General features: G+C 45.3%; 2 protein-coding genes across 2 annotated transcripts in view; both read left to right on the forward strand.

Annotated features, from left to right (window-relative positions):
* The window catches only part of LOC120992104 (zinc finger protein 436-like), a 442874-nt gene that overhangs the window by 269228 nt on the left and 152487 nt on the right, over nt 1-21159 (forward strand). The gene's annotated exons all lie outside the window — the stretch shown is intronic.
* On the forward strand, nt 7568-19959 carry LOC120992125 (oocyte zinc finger protein XlCOF6.1-like; the record flags this gene model as incomplete). The annotated part of the gene is made up of 2 exons (XM_040420899.1): nt 7568-8057; nt 18878-19959. Coding segments are annotated over exons 1-2 (1230 nt in total), but the record flags the coding sequence as incomplete, so codon positions are not given.

Raw genomic sequence — 21159 nt, forward strand, 5'->3', positions numbered from 1 at the left:
ACCGGTATCACGATATACTGCGGTATTAAAAAAAATGTGATATGGCGATATCGCTGTTTCCTAATTACCGCAGTATTTTGTGACGTCATCAAAGCGGTCATGTGTGCTGACCGCTTCTAAATCTGCGCCCGCCCACCCCTGCACCTTGCATAGCGCTGAGTAGTGAGTACAAACACATTACTTCCTCTCGCTCCTGGCTCCTTCTTGCTCCGCCTCCCTTAGTCAAGTCTCCAGACTCCACCCACCATCTGACGTCACCCACCCGTGCCGGTTCTATGTGGCGAACTCTGTGTGAGTACTGGGTGTCTCTGGAGAGACTTTTCCTGCGGCTGCCTCGCTAGTGTGCTCTGATGACAAATTACAAACATATTACTTCCCGCAGCGGCCGCCCCCGACTCTCCCTCCTCCTTGCTCCCATATTCAAATCTCCGCCCACCGACATCTGATGTCAGAATCGGAGCACACAAGCGAGGCAGCCGCGGGAAAAGTATATCGTAAAGTATTATTGTATGTATGGTGGCCTGTGGCCACAAGACTTTATTATAACATCTCCTTGTGGTCCCTGCCCCCTACAGTGTAACGTCTCCTTGTGGCCCCCCATTCAGTATAACCTCTCCTTGTGGCCCCCCATACAGTATATCTCCTTGTGGCCCCCATACAGTATAACGTCTCCTTGTGGCCCCCATACAGTATAACGTCTCCTTGTGGCCCCCTACAGTATAACGTCTGGTTGTGGCCCCCATACAGTGTAACATCTCCTTGTGGCCCCCATACAGTGTAACATCTCCTTGTGGCCCCCCATACAGTATAATATCTCCTTGTCGCCCTCATACAGTGTAACGTCTCCTTGTGGCCCCCACACAGTGTAATGTCTCCTTGTGGCCCCCCATACAATATAATGTCTCCTTGTGGCCCCCCTACAGTATAATGTCTCCTTGTGGCCCCCATACAGTGTAACGTCTCCTTGTGGCCCCCATACAGTGTAAAGTCTCCTTGTGGCCCCCATACAGTGTAACGTCTCCTTGTGGCCCCCATACAGTGTAACGTCTCCTTGTGGCTTCCCCCATACAGTATAACGTCTCTTTGTGGCCCCCATACAGTATAACGTCTCCTTGTGGCCCCCATACAGTATAACGTCTCCTTGTGGCCCCCATACAGTATAATGTCTCCTTGTGGCTGCCCCCATACAGTATAACGTCTCCTTGTGGCTGCCCCCATACAGTATAACGTCTCCTTGTGGCTGCCCCCATACAGTATAACGTCTCCTTGTGGCTGCCCCCATACAGTATAACGTTTCCTTGTGGCTGCCCCCATACAGTATAACATCTCCTTGTGGCTGCCCCCATACAGTATAACGTCTCCTTGTGGCTGCCCCCATACAGTATAACGTCTTCTTGTGGCTGCCCCCATACAGTATAACGTCTCCTTGTGGCTGCCCCCATACAGTATAACGTCTCCTTGTGACTGCCCCCATACAGTATAACGTCTCCTTGTGGCCGCCCCATACAGTATAACGTCTCCTTGTGGCTGCCCCCATACAGTGTAACGTCTCCTTGTGGCTGCCCCCCATACAGTGTAACGTCTCCTTGTGGCTGCCCCCCATACAGTATAACGTCTCCTTGTGGCTGCCCCCATACAGTATAACGTCTCCTTGTGGCTGCCCCCATACAGTGTAACATCTCCTTGTGGCTGCCCCCATACAGTATAACATCTCCTTGTGGCTGCCCCTATACAGTATAAAGTCTTCTTGTGGCTGCCCCATACAGTGTAACGTCTCCTTGTGGCTGCCCCCATACAGTATAACGTCTCCTTGTGGCTGCCCCCATACAGTATAACGTCTCCTTGTGACTGCCCCCATACAGTATAACGTCTCCTTGTGGCCGCCCCATACAGTATAACGTCTCCTTGTGGCTGCCCCCATACAGTGTAACGTCTCCTTGTGGCTGCCCCCATACAGTGTAACGTCTCCTTGTGGCTGCCCCCCATACAGTATAACGTCTCCTTGTGGCTGCCCCCATACAGTATAACGTCTCCTTGTGGCTGCCCCCATACAGTGTAACATCTCCTTGTGGCTGCCCCCATACAGTATAACATCTCCTTGTGGCTGCCCCTATACAGTATAAAGTCTTCTTGTGGCTGCCCCATACAGTGTAACGTCTCCTTGTGGCTGCCCCCATACAGTATAACGTCTCCTTGTGACTGCCCCCATACAGTATAACGTCTCCTTGTGGCTGCCCCCATACAGTATAACGTCTCCTTGTGGCTGCCCCATACAGTATAACATCTCCTTGTGGCTGCCCCCATACAGTGTAACGTCTCCTTGTGGCTGCCCCATACAGTGTAACGTCTCCTTGTGGCTGCCCCATACAGTATAACGTCTCCTTGTGGCTGCCCCCATACAGTATAACGTCTCCTTGTGGCTGCCCCCATACAGTATAACGTCTCCTTGTGACTGCCCCCATACAGTATAACGTCTCCTTGTGGCTGCCCCCATACAGTATAACGTCTCCTTGTGTTTTTTCTTTTAAACGGGTATTTATCGCGATAAAATTTTTTATATCATTATCGTCTGAATATTTTTGATATCGCCCAACCCTAACCCAAACCCGAACTTCTGTGAAGAAGTTCGGGTCTGGGTACCAAACATGCCGATTTTTCTCAGGCGCGTGCAAAACGCATTACAATTGCGTGGAAAAATCGTGCATTTTCCCGTGACGCACCCGCATCTTATCCGGCCCAAAAACGAGACGCCCGTGTCAAAGGGGCCTAAGGGTTACATAGCCTCATAAATCAATATAATGCTATGCGATCCCGGCAAGCGCCTCGTAGGTCAGGACGGAAGCTCTCGCACGCCTTGAACTCGCTTGTGTGAAACCAGCCTAAAGATAACGTGTCATTTTTCCCGCACGGTGTATGGTGCGATAACAAAGCTCAAAAAACAATGGCGAATTTGCTGCCTTCCCTTCTAAGCCCTACGGTGTGCCCATATAGCCGCTTACCTCCACGTTGATGGTATTTCCGTACCCAGTAGAGCCTGCCTAACAATTTAAAGGGTGCGGTGTGAGTCTCAGATGGCACCAGCTGGGCACAACATTTTGGACACTGAAATTTTATATCTGTAGAAAACTTTTCTAATTTCTGCAAAATATCTTTGGTGTCAACATGCTCATTCCATCCCTCAAGAAATACCTTGACATAGCTGCCAACTGTACCGAATTTACTTCATTATCAGAGACAGTCCCAGCAAATTTGCCGAAAATGGGTGGGGCTAATGCAAAACCCCCTCCACAAATATTTGTTTTTGGGTAGGTCTGGGCGTTACCAGAGGCGGGGCTTATATGCTCCGATTTTACCAACTCAAATATTGGTAAGTATGCCTTGAGGGGTATCGTTTCTGATATAGGGTCACTTCAAGGGGGGTTCCATTTATTATTTCACCCCAGAATCTCTTCAGTTGTCAGCACAAGCCGAGTAAGGCTGGGGCTACAAAAAGGCTATAAGTACATTGTGACGTGTCGCTCGACATTTATTGTAATGTCGCTCGACATTTATTTTTTTATTTCACCTCAGAGCCTCTGCAGTTGTCAGCCAATCTAGAACTCAAATGCACACGGTGCTCTTTCTCTTCTGAACCCTGCAGTGTGCCCAATCAGCAGTTTATGACCACCATGTTGTCAGACTCTTGAAAAATTATATAACAAAATTTGGGGTGCCTTTTCCCCTATTACCACTGGTGAAATTGAAACCTTAAACTGCATATATTTGAAATATTATGTAATTTCTCATCTCGTCCCAATTTTTTTAAAAATCTATGAAACGCCTGTGGGGTTAAGCCAATCACTATACCCCTTGGTGAAGTCCTTGAAAGGTTTAGTTTACAAAATGGAGTCACATTTTAGGGTTTAACACTGTACTGGTACCTCAGGGGCTCTGCAAATGTCACATGGCACCCGAGAACCATTTCAGTGAAATCTGCCCTCTAAAAGCCATATGGCACTCCTTCCCTTCTGAGCCCTGCAGTGTGCTCATACAGCAGTTTATGGGATTGCAAACTGCAGAATTGGGGTAATAAATATTGAGGTTTGTTTTGCTGTTAAACCTTAACGTGTTACAGGAACAAATGGATCAAAATGGAAAATCTTCAAAATGTTAGGTAATAACTGTTTTGTGAGGTATCACTATCTGACAAGCAGAGAAATTCAACTTTAGAAAATGGAGAATTTTTAAAATTTTCTGTAAATTTTTTATATAAAGGTAAAAGATATTGACTCAAATTTACCATTAACATGAAGTACGATGTGTCATTAAAAAGATGCTCAGAATGGCTTGCATAAGACCTCCTGCACACGAACGTGTGTTTCCCGTTGCCGTATTGCGGACTGCATTTGCGGATCAGCAATACACGGGCGCCGTTCCGTGGCCATTCCGCATCACGGATGCGGACCCATTTACTTCAATGGGTTTGCAAATCCTGAGATGCGGAATGGTGCGGAACTGAAGCGCACCATTCCGCATCTCCGCACCATTCCGCATCTCCGTGGGGTTTCGTCCCGTACTTCCGTTCCACAAAAGGATAGAACATGTCCTATCTTTTTGCGGAACAGCCGGATCGCGGACCCATTAAAGTGAATGGGTCCGCGATCCGCTGCGGCTGCCCCACGGACGGTGTTCGTGCATTGCAGCTTGCAATTTGTGGGCCGCAGCATGACCACGGGGCACACACGTTCGTATGCAGGAGACCTAAGTAAAAGCATTCCAAAGATATTACTACATAAAGTGACATGTCAGACTTTGCAATCTTAGGTTGTGTTGGGAAGGTGAAACGTGACTGTGTATGAAAGGCGTCAATATTTAGGTTTTATTTTTGGGATGTTGCAATACCAGTTATGTTTTTTTTGTATTTTTATAAGAAATTGTAAAAAGTTTTTTCATTTTTAATATTTTTCTATTTATTTACGTTTAAACCTGCAAACATTTGATTGCTTCTATTATTCACAGTGATACTTCTGTGTTGCTGTTAATAGCAATTTTCCTGGTACACGTATACACCCAAAGGAAAGCTGTAATTGGAGCCCTAAAATGGCAGGCATTTACAGATTATGCCCCTGGCTTCTGTGGTGTGGCATTGCAATTATGCTGTGGGGTGCCAATGACCCCTCCTTCTGTCAACCACTTAGATGCCACAGTAGTATTGACTGCAGAATCTAAGTGGTTCAGCTAGCTCTGATGCTGGCAGGTGCATTGGGGGCCTCGCTGTGTCCAACTGCTGAATTCCCACTGCGATCTCGTGGGGACATTGGGCAGTGCCTGCGAGATCGTCATGATGTGATAACAAGTACCCAATCATGATGGTTATATCCGTCATTCACCGTTAAGGAGTTAAAGGGGTTTGCCTATCCAGCCACTCCAGCAGTGATGCCACTATATACGTGACCATTTTGGTGATGATACACTACAGCAGTCACATTCATACCGTACATTCGAAGGGGCAACACACTTGGACACTGCTTTGACTTCAGACATGGAAGAACTATCTTGACCTAAACCCAAACATAAAGAGTGAATACAACATCTACACCTTATGGCTCCACTCACATCTCATCACAGGTGTACATTAGAAAGACCTCCCGATATATATACTGCCAATGGAAGGCTATGGTGTGTCCCACTGTATAGGAATACTGTAAGATGTGTCACCCATAGTCTCCCATTGTAAAACCAAAAATGTATATGTCACATTGCAGCATCAAAGAACTCACACAGGGGAGAAGCCATTTCCATGTTCGGAATGTGGGAAACATTATAGTGATCAATCATATCTTCTTAAACATCAGAGAATTCACATGGGAGAGAAACCATTACATTACAGACTACATTGTCCTATACAGTGAAAAATGGTATGCCAACACATACTGGCCCAACAGGACATTTGTCCAGCATATACTGGTGCATGAGGGTTTATGGACAAATATCTCCTCAAATGTTTCCTCTTGTTACTACCCCCCAGTTTATAATTTTTACATGGGATATTGTGTGGTTTTTACACAGTTTTATCTTGTTTCCATTCAGGTTCCTACAGTATAGCCTTGTCTCCATTGATATCTTCTATATAAGAGAATTTTCCTGATTTACCCATCAAGAATGGATAGGGACAGAGACAAGATGGCAGAGGGGATAATAAATCTCACCCTAGAGATACTCTTCCAACTGACTGGAGAGGTGAGAGATTCTGATGATGTCACATTACATCATTCTTATTATTTATTTCTCTTGCTTATATGGTGCCAACATATTCCGCAGCGCTTTACAGCACCACTCACTGTCCCCAGTGGGGCTCACAATCTAGATTCCCTATCAGTATGTCTTTTGATGTGTGGAAGGAAACCCACACAAACACAGGGTGAATATACAGACTTCATGCAGATATTGTCTGCCAACTCCATTCAGAGTTAGATTCGACCCCAGGACTCCAGAGCTGCAAGACACCAGTGTTAGCCATTTAGCCACCATGCTGCCCAACAGATGGACGTGGCTGAAGAGTTCATGGACTCTGGAAATGTCAGTAGTGATATTTATTGCTGTGTCTCCCCATATCCAGGATTACACAGTGGTGAAGAAGACCTCTAGTGAGCGCTGTCAGGCCCCTGTGTCTGAAAGATGGGGAAGAACCCTTATCCCAATCACGGGGCCTCCACCTCACTCCCTGATACATGAGGAAATCAATGAACAGAAGATCCTAGAACTCACCCGCAAGATGATTGAGCTGCTGACTGGAGAGGTGACACTGCTGGGAATGCTGGGACATTATACAGGAACAGCACTGGAGGGGTCTGGGTGATGACTGTATCATTGTGTTGTCAGGTTCCTATAAGGTGTCAGGATGTCACTGTCTATTTCTCCATGGAGGAGTGGGAGTATGTAGAAGGACACAAGGATCTATACAAGGAGGCCATGATGGAAGACCACCAAACCCTCACATCACCAGGTTACAGACAAAGAATAAATACACCCATCCTTTAATTATCTGTATGTAAAGAATGAATTCAGTCACTGTATGTGTCTCCTACAGGAAGATCCAGTAAGAGAAGAACACCAGAGAGATGTCCCAGTCCTCTTCTTCCACAGAATCATCAGGTAGATGGAGATATTCTTCTATGGTCTGAAGAAGGCTGTGAAGTCCTTGTGTTCAGTCTTGTTTTATCCCATAGTATTATATGTTTTATATCTGTGTAATGAGAAAGGTGGATGTGACGGGGTTAAAGCTGACCATAGACATTAGATGTTATCTGGATGTGATCACAATGTTCTGGCTATGGAGACTGCTGGTGGGAATAAGGGTCCTTTTACACAGGCAGATTTTCTGCCACTAACAAGCACCAATCAACAATACAGCATGCTGACCGGTACTCATTTACTGCTGCATTTATGTACGTGCGGCTTTTATGGTTAGTATGGAAGGAACATTTATAAATACTGTTGTTCTAATAAATTCATCTGATCAGGTCCTACACCTGTGACAGGGTATCCCCTGAAGCTAAGGACACTCTTTGTGTCACTTCATTGACAGGGCTGGATATCTTGGCTGACCTTAGCTGGCAGACAATCTCGTCCCTGTAATGCCTATCTATTCTGAGACAGGCGACGTTGGATGTTGATCCCCTCCACTGAAACAACCTGAATCATGTCTAGCCATGCTGAATATACATGTGGATGAGGTTCTAGTTATTGAGACATCATCTAATATCTAGTTATGCTTCTAGGAGGCTTGCAGACATTTGGATCAGATAACTATTTCGTTCATATAATTTTTGGTCATCATGATAATTAGTTATCTTCTCTGCTCATCTAGAACTTTCTGTGCAACTTCTCTGAATATCTGGTGACTTTTAAAATATTTGTTTCACAGCTTATGAAACAGAATGAAGATCTGAACAGTATTACTCCTACATATACATATGTGAGGGGTGATGCCCAGTGTAAAGAAGAAATTCCTACAGAGACATACTTGAGGTGTGATGACCAGTGTAAGGAAGAAATTCTTACAGATAACCACCCAGGTGAGTCAATACTGATGAGGAATTTAACCTTTATTCCGTCAATTAAAATAGTGCACATATACAGTATATACTTATAGTATTTATAATGGTAGCCTCAGCTTGGGTAATACTCTTGGATCCCAAGGTATTAAATGAAAATATAAGGTTAGAACATTTTCATATTCCTACCTAAAACTAAATCCTTGGTAAAATGGCAAATACAAAGCTGTTTAAAATGCTCGCAATTAGAGATAAGCGAACTCAAAAATTTGATTCTGCCTGTTCGCAGAAAAGACACGATCCGAATTTATTTGCTGCGAATCGTGTTAAAAACAGCTATTTCCTGGCAGCAAAGAGCCTGTATAGTGGTGTAGAACACTGTGCCTTGCAGTAACACACATAGGGAGTCTGCTGTGGTAGTGAAATAATACTGTGAGTCAGTATGACATATAGATGACAGGCGTCGCTCTTAGAATCACTGCACACTTCACTTATTTGGGCAGTCACTGGGCCAAAACTGACCAAATAACTCAAGTGTGAACTCAGCCTTATAGGTCGATGATAGCACCAAGAAGAAGCGCACTCCTTTTACACCGTCATCAGCTGATTCCACATAGATGTCTACAGAACCTGTTCTATTAAACGCTTATACAAGTAGAGCCCCCCCGACAGAGTGGAGAGGGTGTCCTCAGTAAGTGTGTGTTGACGTCACTGATTATTTTGCCCTTCCTCTGATCTGTCAAAACAATAACCCCCCAAAAACGGATCCTGTCTGTTGAGCATCCGCCTTCACTCGGTCAGCATTTGGTCAGTAATCCATTAGTATTGCTAAAGCCCGAAAAAAAAACTGGAGTGGATCCAAAACAGAGATGACACGTGAATGGAATATTTGCACGTCTTCTATGTTTTGTTCCCACTACTCGTTTTGGCTACCAAATATCATAAGCCAATTCTGATGGGACCATACAGACCTTACAGCTGCTACACAGACAGGATCCGTTTTGCATCTAATTTTTCCTTCCTTCTGACAGACCACTAGAAGGGTCAAATAAATGATGATGTCAACCTGGCCAAAAAAGCTTAATAGTGGCCCAGTCATGGATGGGGATGGTGGGAGAACAGCTTGAGAAGTCCACAGAGTGGCCCAATGACAGAGTGTTGAGGTAGCAGCAGCATGAGGAGATCACAGAGTGGCCCAGTGACATAGTGGGGAGGTGGCAGCAGCATGAGGAGACCACAGAGTGGCCCATTTACATAGTGTTGAGGTGGCAGCAGCATGAGGAGACCACAGACTGGCAAGGTGACATAATGTGGAGGTTGTAGCAGCAGCATGAGGAGGCCACAGACTGGCAAGATGACATAATGTGGAGGTGGCAAGAGCAGCAACATGAGGAGACCACAAAGTGGCACAAAGACAGAGTTGTGAGTTGGCAGCAGCATGAGGAGACTACAGAGTGGCAAGGTGACATAGTGTGGAGGTGGCAGCAGCATGAGGAGACCACAGAGTGGATATTTGGCAGAAGCATGAGGAGACCACAGAGTGGCCCAGAGACAGAGTTGTGAGTTGGCACAGCATGAGGAGACCACAGAGTGGCGCAATGACAGAGTGTGGAGGTGGCAGCAGCAGCATGAGGAAGCTACAGACTGGCAAGGTGACATGGTGTGGAGGTGGCATCAGCATGAGGAGGCCACAGATTGGCACAATGACAGAGTGTGGAGGTGGCAACAGCAGCATGAGGAGACCTGAGTGGTGAGGTTGCAGCAGCATCTGGAGGCCACAGATTGACCCGGTGACAGAGTGGGGAGGTGGGTGGCAATAACAGTACCCGTTGACGATGGTGGGTGTAATAAGGAGCACTTGGCATCAGGCGGGTGGCAGCATCAGAGTAGTAGCTGAGGCAGGTAGCCAGAAGAAACCAGTCTCTTTTGTTAAGGTTTGGGTGAGGCAGCATGGATGATCTAATCTGATGAATCAGGCATTGGTGGGTGGAAATCCTGGTTGATCCACGTCTGATTCATCTTGACAAAATTCAGTCTCTCCACATTTTGGGTGGACAGGAGAGTTCTCCTTGGGGTAACTATGGCCCCTGCCACACTAAACACCCGCTCTGATGCCACACTACTGGCCGGGCAGGACAGCTTTTCCAAGGCAAACTCTGCCAGTTGCAGCCACAAATCCAGTTTGGCTGCCCAGTAGTCCAGCGGATCTTCAATGTGGGGTGGCAGAGTGCTGTCCAGGTATGCTACCACCTGCTGGTTCAGGTTCTGCTCCAGATCTTGCTGCTGCTGGTGAATAGTTTGTTCACTAGGCGGGTTAAGAAAGCTGCTCATCATCGACTCAAGCTGCTGCTGAGGGAGCTGGTACTGCTCCTACCCCCCCACCCCACCACAGCAGCCATGGCAGTGGAACAAGAGTGCAGAGGGCTCCCCCGGTCAGACCTGCGAGAGGATGGACGATGGCGCAGATAGGCAGCGGCCAACTCACTACATAGTATGTCTCTATAGTAGTTCAGTTTGTCCTCCCTCTCAGCGGTTGTAAAAAAGGCCCCCATTTTGGACCGGTAGCGAGGGTCCAATAAGGTGGAGAGCCAGAAGTCATCCCTCTACCGAATGGTGACAATTCGGCTGTCACTTTGCAAGCAAGTAAGCATGCAGCGGGCCATTTGCGCAAGTGACTCAGACGGTGTGTCTGGGTCCTCTGCCTCGTCTTCCTCATCACCCTGTAGCTCCTCCAGCTGCCCCTGCTCTTCCTCTCCTGTCACCTGTGTAGAAAAACCACCCATTTCGCTACACATTGCTTGTGCTCCAATGTCTTTCTCCTCCTCCTCCTCCAGTTCAGCCCCCACACGGCTCATGTAGATCTAGGCGCCACATCTCCAGTCCCCTGACCAGACAGATTTACAAGCATCTGTTCCAGGATATGAAGCAGTGGAATGACGTTGTTCATCCCGTAGTCCTGGCGACTGACAAAAGAAACGTGGCATCCTTAAAGGGCACGAGCAAACGGCAGGTGTCACGCATGAGCTGCCACTGGCTGACATCGAAGTCACACAGGGGAGTACTCCTGTCCGCTTGGATCATCAAGAAAACGTTGATGGCCTTTCTCTGTTCGTATAGTCGGTCCAACATATGGAGGGTGGAATTCCAACGGGTGGAAACGTTGCATATCAGCCTATGTTGGGGGATGCCGTTTCGCAGCAAAAGGAGGGTGTGCTTTGTGGTGTACGAGTGGCTGAAGTGCATGCAAAGTTTCCTGGCCATTTTTAGGATGTCTTGCAGATGGATGAAAGACTTCAGGAACTGCTTGACAACCAAATTGAACACGTGTGCCATGCAGGGTGCATGGCTCAGCCCTCTTCGACGCAGCGCTGACACCATGTTCTTCCTGTTGTCGGTCACCATGGTTCAGATTTTTGAGTTGTCGCGGAGAAAGACATGATTTGATTTTTTTATGAAGGACACAGAGAAGTTCCTGCCCGCGTGACTCCGTTTGCCCAGGCAAACTAGGTGCAGAACAGCGTGACACCGCCGTGCCCTGCACATGTGGTATGCGGGTGAGGGACTGTGAATTGTCCCTGCAGTGGAGGCTAAGGACACGGTGGAGGATGAGGAGGCAGTGGCGGACATTGTTGCAGGACCAACGGCGTTAGAACGTGGAGGTGGAAGCGACGTCACCTGGCCAAGTTGCTGGTTTGGCTGTGCAGAAACCACATTTACCCAGTGGGCCATAAAGGACATGTATTGTCCTTGACCGTAGTTATAGCTCCACACGTCGGCGCTGCTCTGCACTTTGGCAGACACCGACAGGCTCAATGACTGGCCCACCTTCTGTTCTACATATTTGTGCTAGGCTGGTACTGCCTCTTTGGCAAAGAAATGACGGCTTGGGACTCTCCACCTCGGCTCGGCACAAGCCATCAGTTCTCTGAAAGGTGCAGAGTCCACCACTTGGAAAGGGAGGGACTGCAGCACCAGCAACTTGGCCAGGAGCACGTTCAGCTTCTGCACCGTTGGATGAGTGCATGCATACTGTCGTCTCTTGGAAATAGCTTCGGTGATCGATTGCTGACGGAATGACTGACGAGGAGTAGGAGGGTGAGGAGCAGGAGCATCAGGACCAGCAGATGATGGGAAGGACATACAGCTACCTTCGGCTGAGGTGGTGGAGCCTTGATTGCCTGAAATCGGGTGCATGCCACTGGGTGATGCAGCAGTTGCTTCGGCAGGCTGGACCACCAAATTGGAGACACGGTTCTCCTAGGCCACTTTATGGTGATGCTGCATATGTTGACGCAGGGCTGTGGTGCCAACATTGGTACCCTGGCCACGCTTCACCTTCTGCCCACAGATTCGGCAAATGGCCATGTTCACCTCCTCCGGCGGCTTAACAAAAAACTTCCACACCGCCGAGTAGGTCATTTTACCTCCAACACTCCTTTCCGGGCAGGTAGTCTCCTGCGAAGTGGGTGGTCTACCCCGGGCACGTTTGGCTCCTGCCCTCCCACTGCTGCTACCATGCTGACTCCCGGCCACGCTACCGACTTGCTGGCTCTGCCGCTGCCTCACTCGCAAGCTGCCACCCTCTTCTCCGGATTATGATGAAGCCCCTTCGTCACCCGGCTCCCAATGGCGATCGGCTACATCATCATTGAGTACTGTCTGTACGTCAATGATGTCCTCCTCAACGGTCTCTGAGCCAAGAGCCTGACCATTCGCAACATCAGCTCCCACGCTACTCTCCTCATCACTACTTGTTCGCCTACCGGAGGAAGCGGCAGATGTCTCCTCCAGATCTTGGCTGGGCAGTAGCTGCTGACTGTCCTCTAGTAGATAGTTCTCGGTGTATAGTGGAGATGAGCCCACAGGATATAATACTACTCTGGCTGAGGGAACAGAAAAGGACAGAGGCAGATTGAGGACAGGTGAGGGCACAGGGCCTGCTCCCGGGCCTTGCCAACTAAGGGTTGTGTCTGATGAATCCACCGACTCTTGGCTGGGGGTGTCTGATGTCACTTGGGACGAAGTGGATAACTGAGTCAACCATTCAAAAACCGCTGGGTTGCTGGTCAAGACAGGACTGCTAGATGACATTGGGAGCTCAGGCCTTTCGAAGTGACTCCTGCTGCCAAGCCCCCTTACTCTGCTGCAACCTGTTCCTGCGCCATTAGTATTCGCCCCATAAGACACAGGGGCATTTTCCCCCCACTTTTGGGGGAAAAAATGCGTCTTATGAGGCGAAAAATATGGTAATACTTTTTGTTTTACACTAATACATGCAAAAAAAGGCTTTAGAACATATAACTGCACCGCTGAACGGCAAATAAGCCCTTATTTTTTTCCACTTATACACGCCAAAAAATGCTTTAGAACATACAGTGGGGCAAAAAAGTTTTTAGTCAGCCACCAATTGTGCAAGTTCTTCCACTTAAAAAGATGAGAGAGGCCTGTAATTTTCATCATAGGTATACCTCAACTATGAGAGAGATAATGAGAAAAAAAAATCCAGAAAATCACATTGTCTGATTTTTAAAGAATTTATTTGCAAATTATGGTGGAAAATAAGTATTTGGTCAATAACAAAAGTTCATCTCAATACTTTGTTATATACCCTTTGTTGCCAGTGACAGAGGTCAAACGTTTTCTGTACGTCTTCACAAGGTTTTCACACACTGTTGCTGGTATTTTGGTCGATTCCTCCATGCAGATCTCCTCTAGAGCAGTGATGTTTTGGGGCTGTCGCTGGGCAACACAAACTTTCAACTCCCTCCAAAGGTTTTCTATGGGGTTGAGATCTGGAGACTGGCTAGGCCACTCCAGGACCTTGAAATGCTTCTTACGAAGCCACTCCTTTGTTGCCCGGGCGGTGTGTTTGGGATCATTGTCATGCTGAAAGACCCAGCCACGTTTCATCTTCAATGCACTTGCTGATAGAAGGAGGTTTTCACTCAAAATCTCACGATACATGGCCCCATTCATTCTTTCCTTTACATGGATCAGTCGTCCTGGTCCCTTTGCAGAAAAACAGCGCCAAAGCATGATGTTTCCACCCCCATGCTTCACAGTAGTTATGGTGTTCTTAGGATGCAACTCAGCATTCTTTCTCCTCCAAACACGACGAGTTGAGTTTTTACCAAAAAGTTCTACTTTGGTTTCATCTGACCATATCACATTCTCCCAATCCTCTTCTGGATCATCCAAATGCTCTCTAGCAATTTTGAGACGGGCCCGGACATGTACTGGCTTAAGCAGGGGGACACATCTTGCACTGCAGGATTTGAGTCCCTGGTGGCGTAGTGTGTTACTGATGGTAGCCTTTGTTACTTTGGTCCCAGCTCTCTGCAGGTCATTCACTAGGTCCCCCCGTGTGGTTATGGGATTTTTGCTCACCGTTCTTGTGATCATTTTGACCCCACGGGGTGAGATCTTGCGTGGAGCCCCAGATCGAGGGAGATTATCAGTGGTCTTGTATGTCTTCCATTTTCTAATAATTGCTCCCACAGTTGATTTCTTCACACCAAGCTGATTGACTATTGCAGATTCAGTCTTCTCAGCCTGGTGCAGGTCTCCAATTTTGTTTCTGGTGTCCTTCGACAGCTCTGTGGTCTTGGCCATAGTGGAGTTTGGAGTGTGACTGTTTGAGGTTGTGGACAGGTGTCTTTTATACTGATAACAAGTTCAAACAGGTGCCATTAATACAGGTAACGAGTGGAGGACAGAGGAGCCTCTTAAAGAAGAAGTTACAGTTTGTGAGAGCCAGAAATCTTGCTTGTTTATAGGTGACCAAATACTTATTTTACCGAGGAATTTACCAATTAATTCATTAGAAATCCTACAATGTGATTTCCTGTATTCTTTCCCCCCATTCTGTCTCTTATAGTTGAAGTGTACCTATGATTAAAATTACGGGCCTCTCTCATCTTTTTAAGTGGGAGAACTTGCACAATTGGTGGCTGACTAGATACTTTTTTGCCCCACTGTATAACTGCATCGCACAAGGGCTAATAGGACATAGAAATATTTCCTAGTAATACACCCTGTTAATAGCTGTATCACACAGCACTTGCACCCCAATAACAAGAACGGTTTGCTGGAATTACAGAGGTATCATCTATTACAAACCTGTGTTGTCAACCAATATTAACCGGACAGAATAATATCAAAAACATCGGACCCCCAAGGAGTCATAATAATCACCAAAAAAATGAATAAAACTAACTTACATATGTATGAAGATCCAAAAAACTTTATTGGCTTCTTCCGGAAGAAGCCAGATCTACTGGCGAAACGGCGTTGGGTCAGGAGTCGGCCGAGAGATCTTTGCACCAGTCAGGGTATGTTTATACTTTGTCCTTTTTATTCCAACCTCAATCTCCACAATTGCCTCCTTTGCACTTTGTTTGGGGCGTTGCTGCTATGAGGTTTTGAGGTATGCTTTTTCAGCTAGCATTCTTTTTTCCCTGTTATTTCGTGCACTGATCTCCCGGCCTCTCCTTGGGTCCTGCTACTCATCTGTGTGTCCCGCCTTGTGCTGCTTGTGTTTTATTATATATGTATGTATTGTTTATATGTTTATATATACTTACAATAAAGTTTTTTGGATCTTCATACATATGTAAGTTAGTTTTATTCATTTTTTTGGTGATTATTACAAACCTGAAAGCAGCAGTATAATGGCAATTAGGGTCCGCAGTCAGTGCAGCAAGGTGTAATAGGATTGCTCCTATTACCCAGGCTGTAACCTCCCCTATTGGACCCTGTTCTGCTTCAATACTGTGGAACAATTCCTCCCTATCCTTTCCCTACACTTCTAAGGATCTTTCCCTGAACTTCTATACAGCAAAATTAAAGTTTTAAAGTATTTTCTACCACTGTCCCTAGTGCCTGCTGACGTCTCTCCCTGCACTAAGCACACTGGAAAATGGCTGAATCGAAGATGGTTGAGTCTATGTATAGGGCTGTGACATCACAGGGGCTGGCTGGCTGATGATTGGCTGCAAGCATGGCATTGTGGGTGATCCCTCATTCCCAGAGTTCTTTGCTCCATGTCCTAACATGTGCAGCAGCCATTTTAGGAAAAAATATGATTAGTTACCACAAAGTGTCAGGAAATTCAGATTTGGTGCGAATCAAATTGTTCCTGAAATTCGGATCGAATTCCACTTCGTCAACTTCGATTCGATCATCTCTACTCACAATGCAAAGGAGAAAAAAATTGCTGTATTACCAGGATACACTGTGTACAAAACTTGCTGCAGCTTTCTACACGCAGACGGCTGCTGCTCACATGTCTGACTTTTAAGGCGGCTCTCTGCCCTCTGCTTAGTCACTGACCTCCCGTGTTCTCTGCTACCAGAAGTAGCAGAAGCCGTGGCCAAAACAATAGCACCACATTTAGTTTGATGAACATGATGGAGAAGAATTCTTACCTGCTGACCTAGGCTGATGCACATCAGCAAACGGATAAGTACTACCTGAACAACCAGGTTCAGTCCTACCTGGACTGTTTGCTTTCTCCAGCACATATCCTATTCCCTGACCCAAAGTATTTCCGGCCAGGTAGATTGGAACAGTGGCCTGAACTGTCCCAGTTTGCTCTCGCTGTACTGTCTTCTCCAGCCTCCAGTGCGTTATCTCAGAGAGGGTATTCAGCATGGCAGGTGGCGTTTTCAGACCCGAACGGACAAGCTGGTCCTATGTATGTGTGCAAAATCTTCTTGTCAAAATGAATGATGCATGGATCCATGAGGATTTTAACACACCTACGGCTGAGGCCAATGTAAAGATCTGCCATTGCTTATGGTGGCTATTTATTGCGGGGCCCAATCATGCCACTGACGCTGCCTGTCTGTCATCATGTTCCATACTGTATTGATGCTGCATCTCACCCTACTGCCACTACTATTACCCCTACACAGCTCCACATCTACTGCCTTGTCTGTTAGGTTCCATGCGGTGCTGCTACTGCTGTCACTACCATTGCTGCTACTATTACCCCTACACAGCTCCACATCTACTGCCTTGTCCGGGAGTCACCTGATTGGAACAAGCAGTTGTAATTACCCTGCAAAACCTCTACAAAGGAGACAGCGCTCAGGTAATTTTGAAAAAGTTTGATATTAATGACCTATCCTAAGGATAGGTCATCATAATTGTAGCAATGCACAACCCCTCTCAATTGTGGCCCTCAACAACAAATGTACGTCGAAGAACCTGGTGAGCAAGGGATTTACGGATGGCTATGGTCAAATATGCATTATTTATTATGTGCCAGGTGGTGTAGTGTGCATGGCAAATGGTGGGAGAATGGCCCTCTTTGAAATTTGTCACCCATTTTTATTTACTATGTTGGGGATATCCTGACTAGGTCTAGCTCATATGGCAGCCATCTTTCTTGTTGCTGGTAACTGAATATACTTTGATCATATCAGCATTTGGGTCACTAAATATTTGTTTTTGTCCTCTGTGAAATTTTGTAATGTGAATGTTTTGTCTACTGATAACACTTTGGCCTTCAGTGTTGAAACTATTGAAATACAAATGTTTGGTGGGAGGGACACTGCACCATGGCTCTGTGAAGATGGTGGCTTCAACACAGAAGTAGAAAACTGCAGGTCTGGTGGTCTAACCTCAAGATCTACTGGAGCTTGCTCTGAAGTCTACAGCGTATCTGCTTTGCCACCAGTATTTCAGTTATTAATTGAATGTTTTTGCTATTTGTATGGATTTTTTATATATATATTGTGGGGATTCGCTCTGGTAGACAGGACAAGCGGACGCAGTATAGAGGCAAAGACCAGTTTGTAACTCAAAAAAAAAACTTCAGTGTTCTATTCACACTTATGGCAACAAAACAGTCCATTTGCAGTTTTGGTGTTCGTTCACACCTAGACAGTTCATACAGAAACACAGTCACCTGTTATCCTGGGTGTTAGTTCACACACGATCAGCATTGTTTAGGACAGAGCAAACCTCCCAAACTCAGGCCTCCAGCCTAGCACATGGCTCAGATCCCAATCCAGCGATTGCCAGAGCTCCTCTGTCAGAGAAAGAGGTAATCACACCCAGCTGACACTGCCGGCTGGGTTTTTTATAGACCAGTCAAGACCCGGCCTGGAACGTGGGGAGTAGTCACCCACCCAGCACTTTGACTACTCCCCGTAAGAGCCATCCCGGATCAGCTATACAGCTATACTAAATAGCAAGGTGTCAAACAGCAACTGCTGCTGACACATGAAAACTGGCTCTTACTCCGCCGAGGCCAGGAACCTCGGTGACACATACCTTCCATCAACGACAGACCTTTGCGCCTTCCTACAATATCTAAATGTTATAAAATATAAGAGTAATTTTAAGGTTATTATTAGGGTTGAGAGAATCAAATTCTTTTAAAAACTACGTTAATAATATGGGGTCTGTCCTACTGTAAAATGTATGTCCTCCACGGAGGTTATTCCAAAGTGTCTGCAAATATCGCAAAACTTACTTTGTCTTTGCTCACTCAAATGTCACTTTGTTTATTTGCATAAATTACTGTATCAAAATACTCAGCTTTGTTAATAAGACAGGAAGCTGAGTTCGACTTAGTATTTTGATACAGTAATTTATGGGAATAAAGAACGTGACACGTGATAGAAGCGAGACAAAGTAAGTCTCGCGATATTTGCAGAAACTTCGGAAAGACCTCTGCAGTGAACATACATTTTACAGTAGGACGTAGCCCATATTATTAACAATGTTTTTAAACGAATGGGGTTCGGATACAGCAATCCAAACCTGAATCGCTCAACCCTAGTTATTATAGCATTCAAAAATAATTATTTCAGGTTTTTATTTCTTTGCAGATGACTGTACCTGGAGCTCAGAGGGGCATCTCATATCTTCAGATTTTAAAGCTGATGATAGTGGTATCATACAATACACATATGAAGAGAATGCCATCATCTCAGATGTACCCACAGACCTTCAGAGGGATCTATCGTCGGACCCTTTTAAACATCAAAGAACTCAAGCAAAGAAGCACTATTCATGTTCCGAATGTGGGAAATATTTTAGTAAGAAATCAAAACTTATTGACCATCTAAGAATACACACAGGGGAGAAGCCATATTCATGTTCACAATGTGGGAAATGTTTTACACAGAAAACACATCTTCTTCAGCATCAAAGAACTCACACAGGGGAGAAGCCATTTCCATGTTCGGAATGTGGAAAACATTATAGTGATAAATCATATCTTCTTAAACATCAGAGAATTCACACGGGAGAGAAGCCATTTTCATGTCCAGAATGTGGCAAATGTTATAGTGACAAATCCTATCTTCTTAAACATCAGAGAATTCACACAGGAGAAAAGCCATTTTCATGTTCAGAATGTGGGAAATGTTTTCATGAGAAACAAACTCTCATCGCACATCACAGAATTCACACAGGGGAGAAGCCATATTCATGTTCAGAATGTGGGAAGTGTTTTACTTTGAAATCCCATCTTCTTCAGCATGGAAGAATTCACACAGAGGAGAAACCATTTTCATGCTTGGAATGTGGGAAATGTTTTACTTTGAAATCAAATCTTCTTCAACATGGAAGAATTCACACAAAGGAGAAACCATTTTCCTGTCTAGAATGTGGGAAATGTTTTGCTTCAAAATCAAATCTCATCACACATCAAAGAAGTCACACAGGGGAGAAGCCATTTTCATGTTCAGAATGTGGCAAACGTTTTACTAAGACATCCGATGTCGTTAGACATCAGTTAGTTCACACAGGGGTAAAACCATTTTCATGTTCAGAATGTGGCAAATGTTTTACTCATAAAACAAATCTTGTCGCACATCAAAGAAGTCACACAGGGGAGAAGCCATTTTCATGTTCAGAATGTGGTAAACGTTTTGCTCGGAAATCTGATCTTGTTAGACATCAGAGAACTCACACAGGGGAGAAGCCATTTTCATGTTCAGAATGAGGAAAATGTTTTATTTTAAAGGCTATGCACACCTTTGGGGAGATTTTTTTTTTTATTATTGCATTGTACTTATTTTGAGCTAAAACTAATTTTTTCAATTGGTCTTTATTAAAAATATGGAGTCCTTATCTCTGTACATAGCTGAGATGCTCTAATAGCTCCCTGTGGATTTTCTCTCTTTTCCGTCAGTTGGGGCGCTGACAGACTTCTTATCTCTGCTCTCTGACATTATAAACACTCATTATAGCTCAGTTCTTATCTAACTGATACGAATGTGGCTTAAATAAGTGTTTATGACCTCTTAGTAGTTTAGAGATAAAGTTGTTTAGATGATCGGCACAAAGTGACAGTACCAGTCACACAGTCAGAAAAACTGTTAAACCTTTGTGACAGAACGCCTCAATATTTTTAATAAAGGCCAATTAAAAATAAGATTTTTAGCCACAAATGAATAAAATGCAATCATAAACAAAAACTGCTACAGAAGGTGTACATAGACTTTAAAATTACCTTATTCAGCAAGGAAGAATTCACACAGAGGAGAAGCTATTTCCATGTTTAGAATGTGGGAAATATTTTACTTTTAAATCGGATCTTCTTCAACATGAAGGATGACACATAGGGTATTAGTCATTTTCATGTTTAGAATGAGAAATGTAATCCACACAGAATGACGACTTCAGATTCTGTCCAAGATGACCTCAAGTCAGTGGAGCTCCGTTATACACCACTGTCCTTAAGCAACCCTCTCAGCAGTTCTTTTCACTGTAGAAGAAACCTACTCCTGACCACCTCCTGGACCAGCCCAAGAGAGTGCAAAGTTTTGGAATTGCCAAACTTTTTTTTCTACCAGCCCAGTGGGGGCGTACACATATCTCATAGGTCCCCATAGCAAAACTTAGTATGCCCCACCTGCCTCAACCAATTTCCCAGTATGCATGCATCAGTCACTCCCAAACAATGCAGAATGCAAAGCACAATGCTCCAGATTTCCGATGAATTTGCGTTTTTTGGTTTTTTTTATTAAGCGGAAGAAATTTTGTAATATAATTAAATCAAATAAAACAATTGTAATAAAACAACTCTCTCTTGGCCTCACCTGCATTATCTGACTTGTTAGTAAAGTGAAACAGGTGCTTCATAAATATGGCACTCATTTTG

This window comes from Bufo bufo, chromosome 2 (assembly GCF_905171765.1).
Source record: "Bufo bufo chromosome 2, aBufBuf1.1, whole genome shotgun sequence".
NCBI lineage: Eukaryota > Metazoa > Chordata > Amphibia > Anura > Bufonidae > Bufo > Bufo bufo.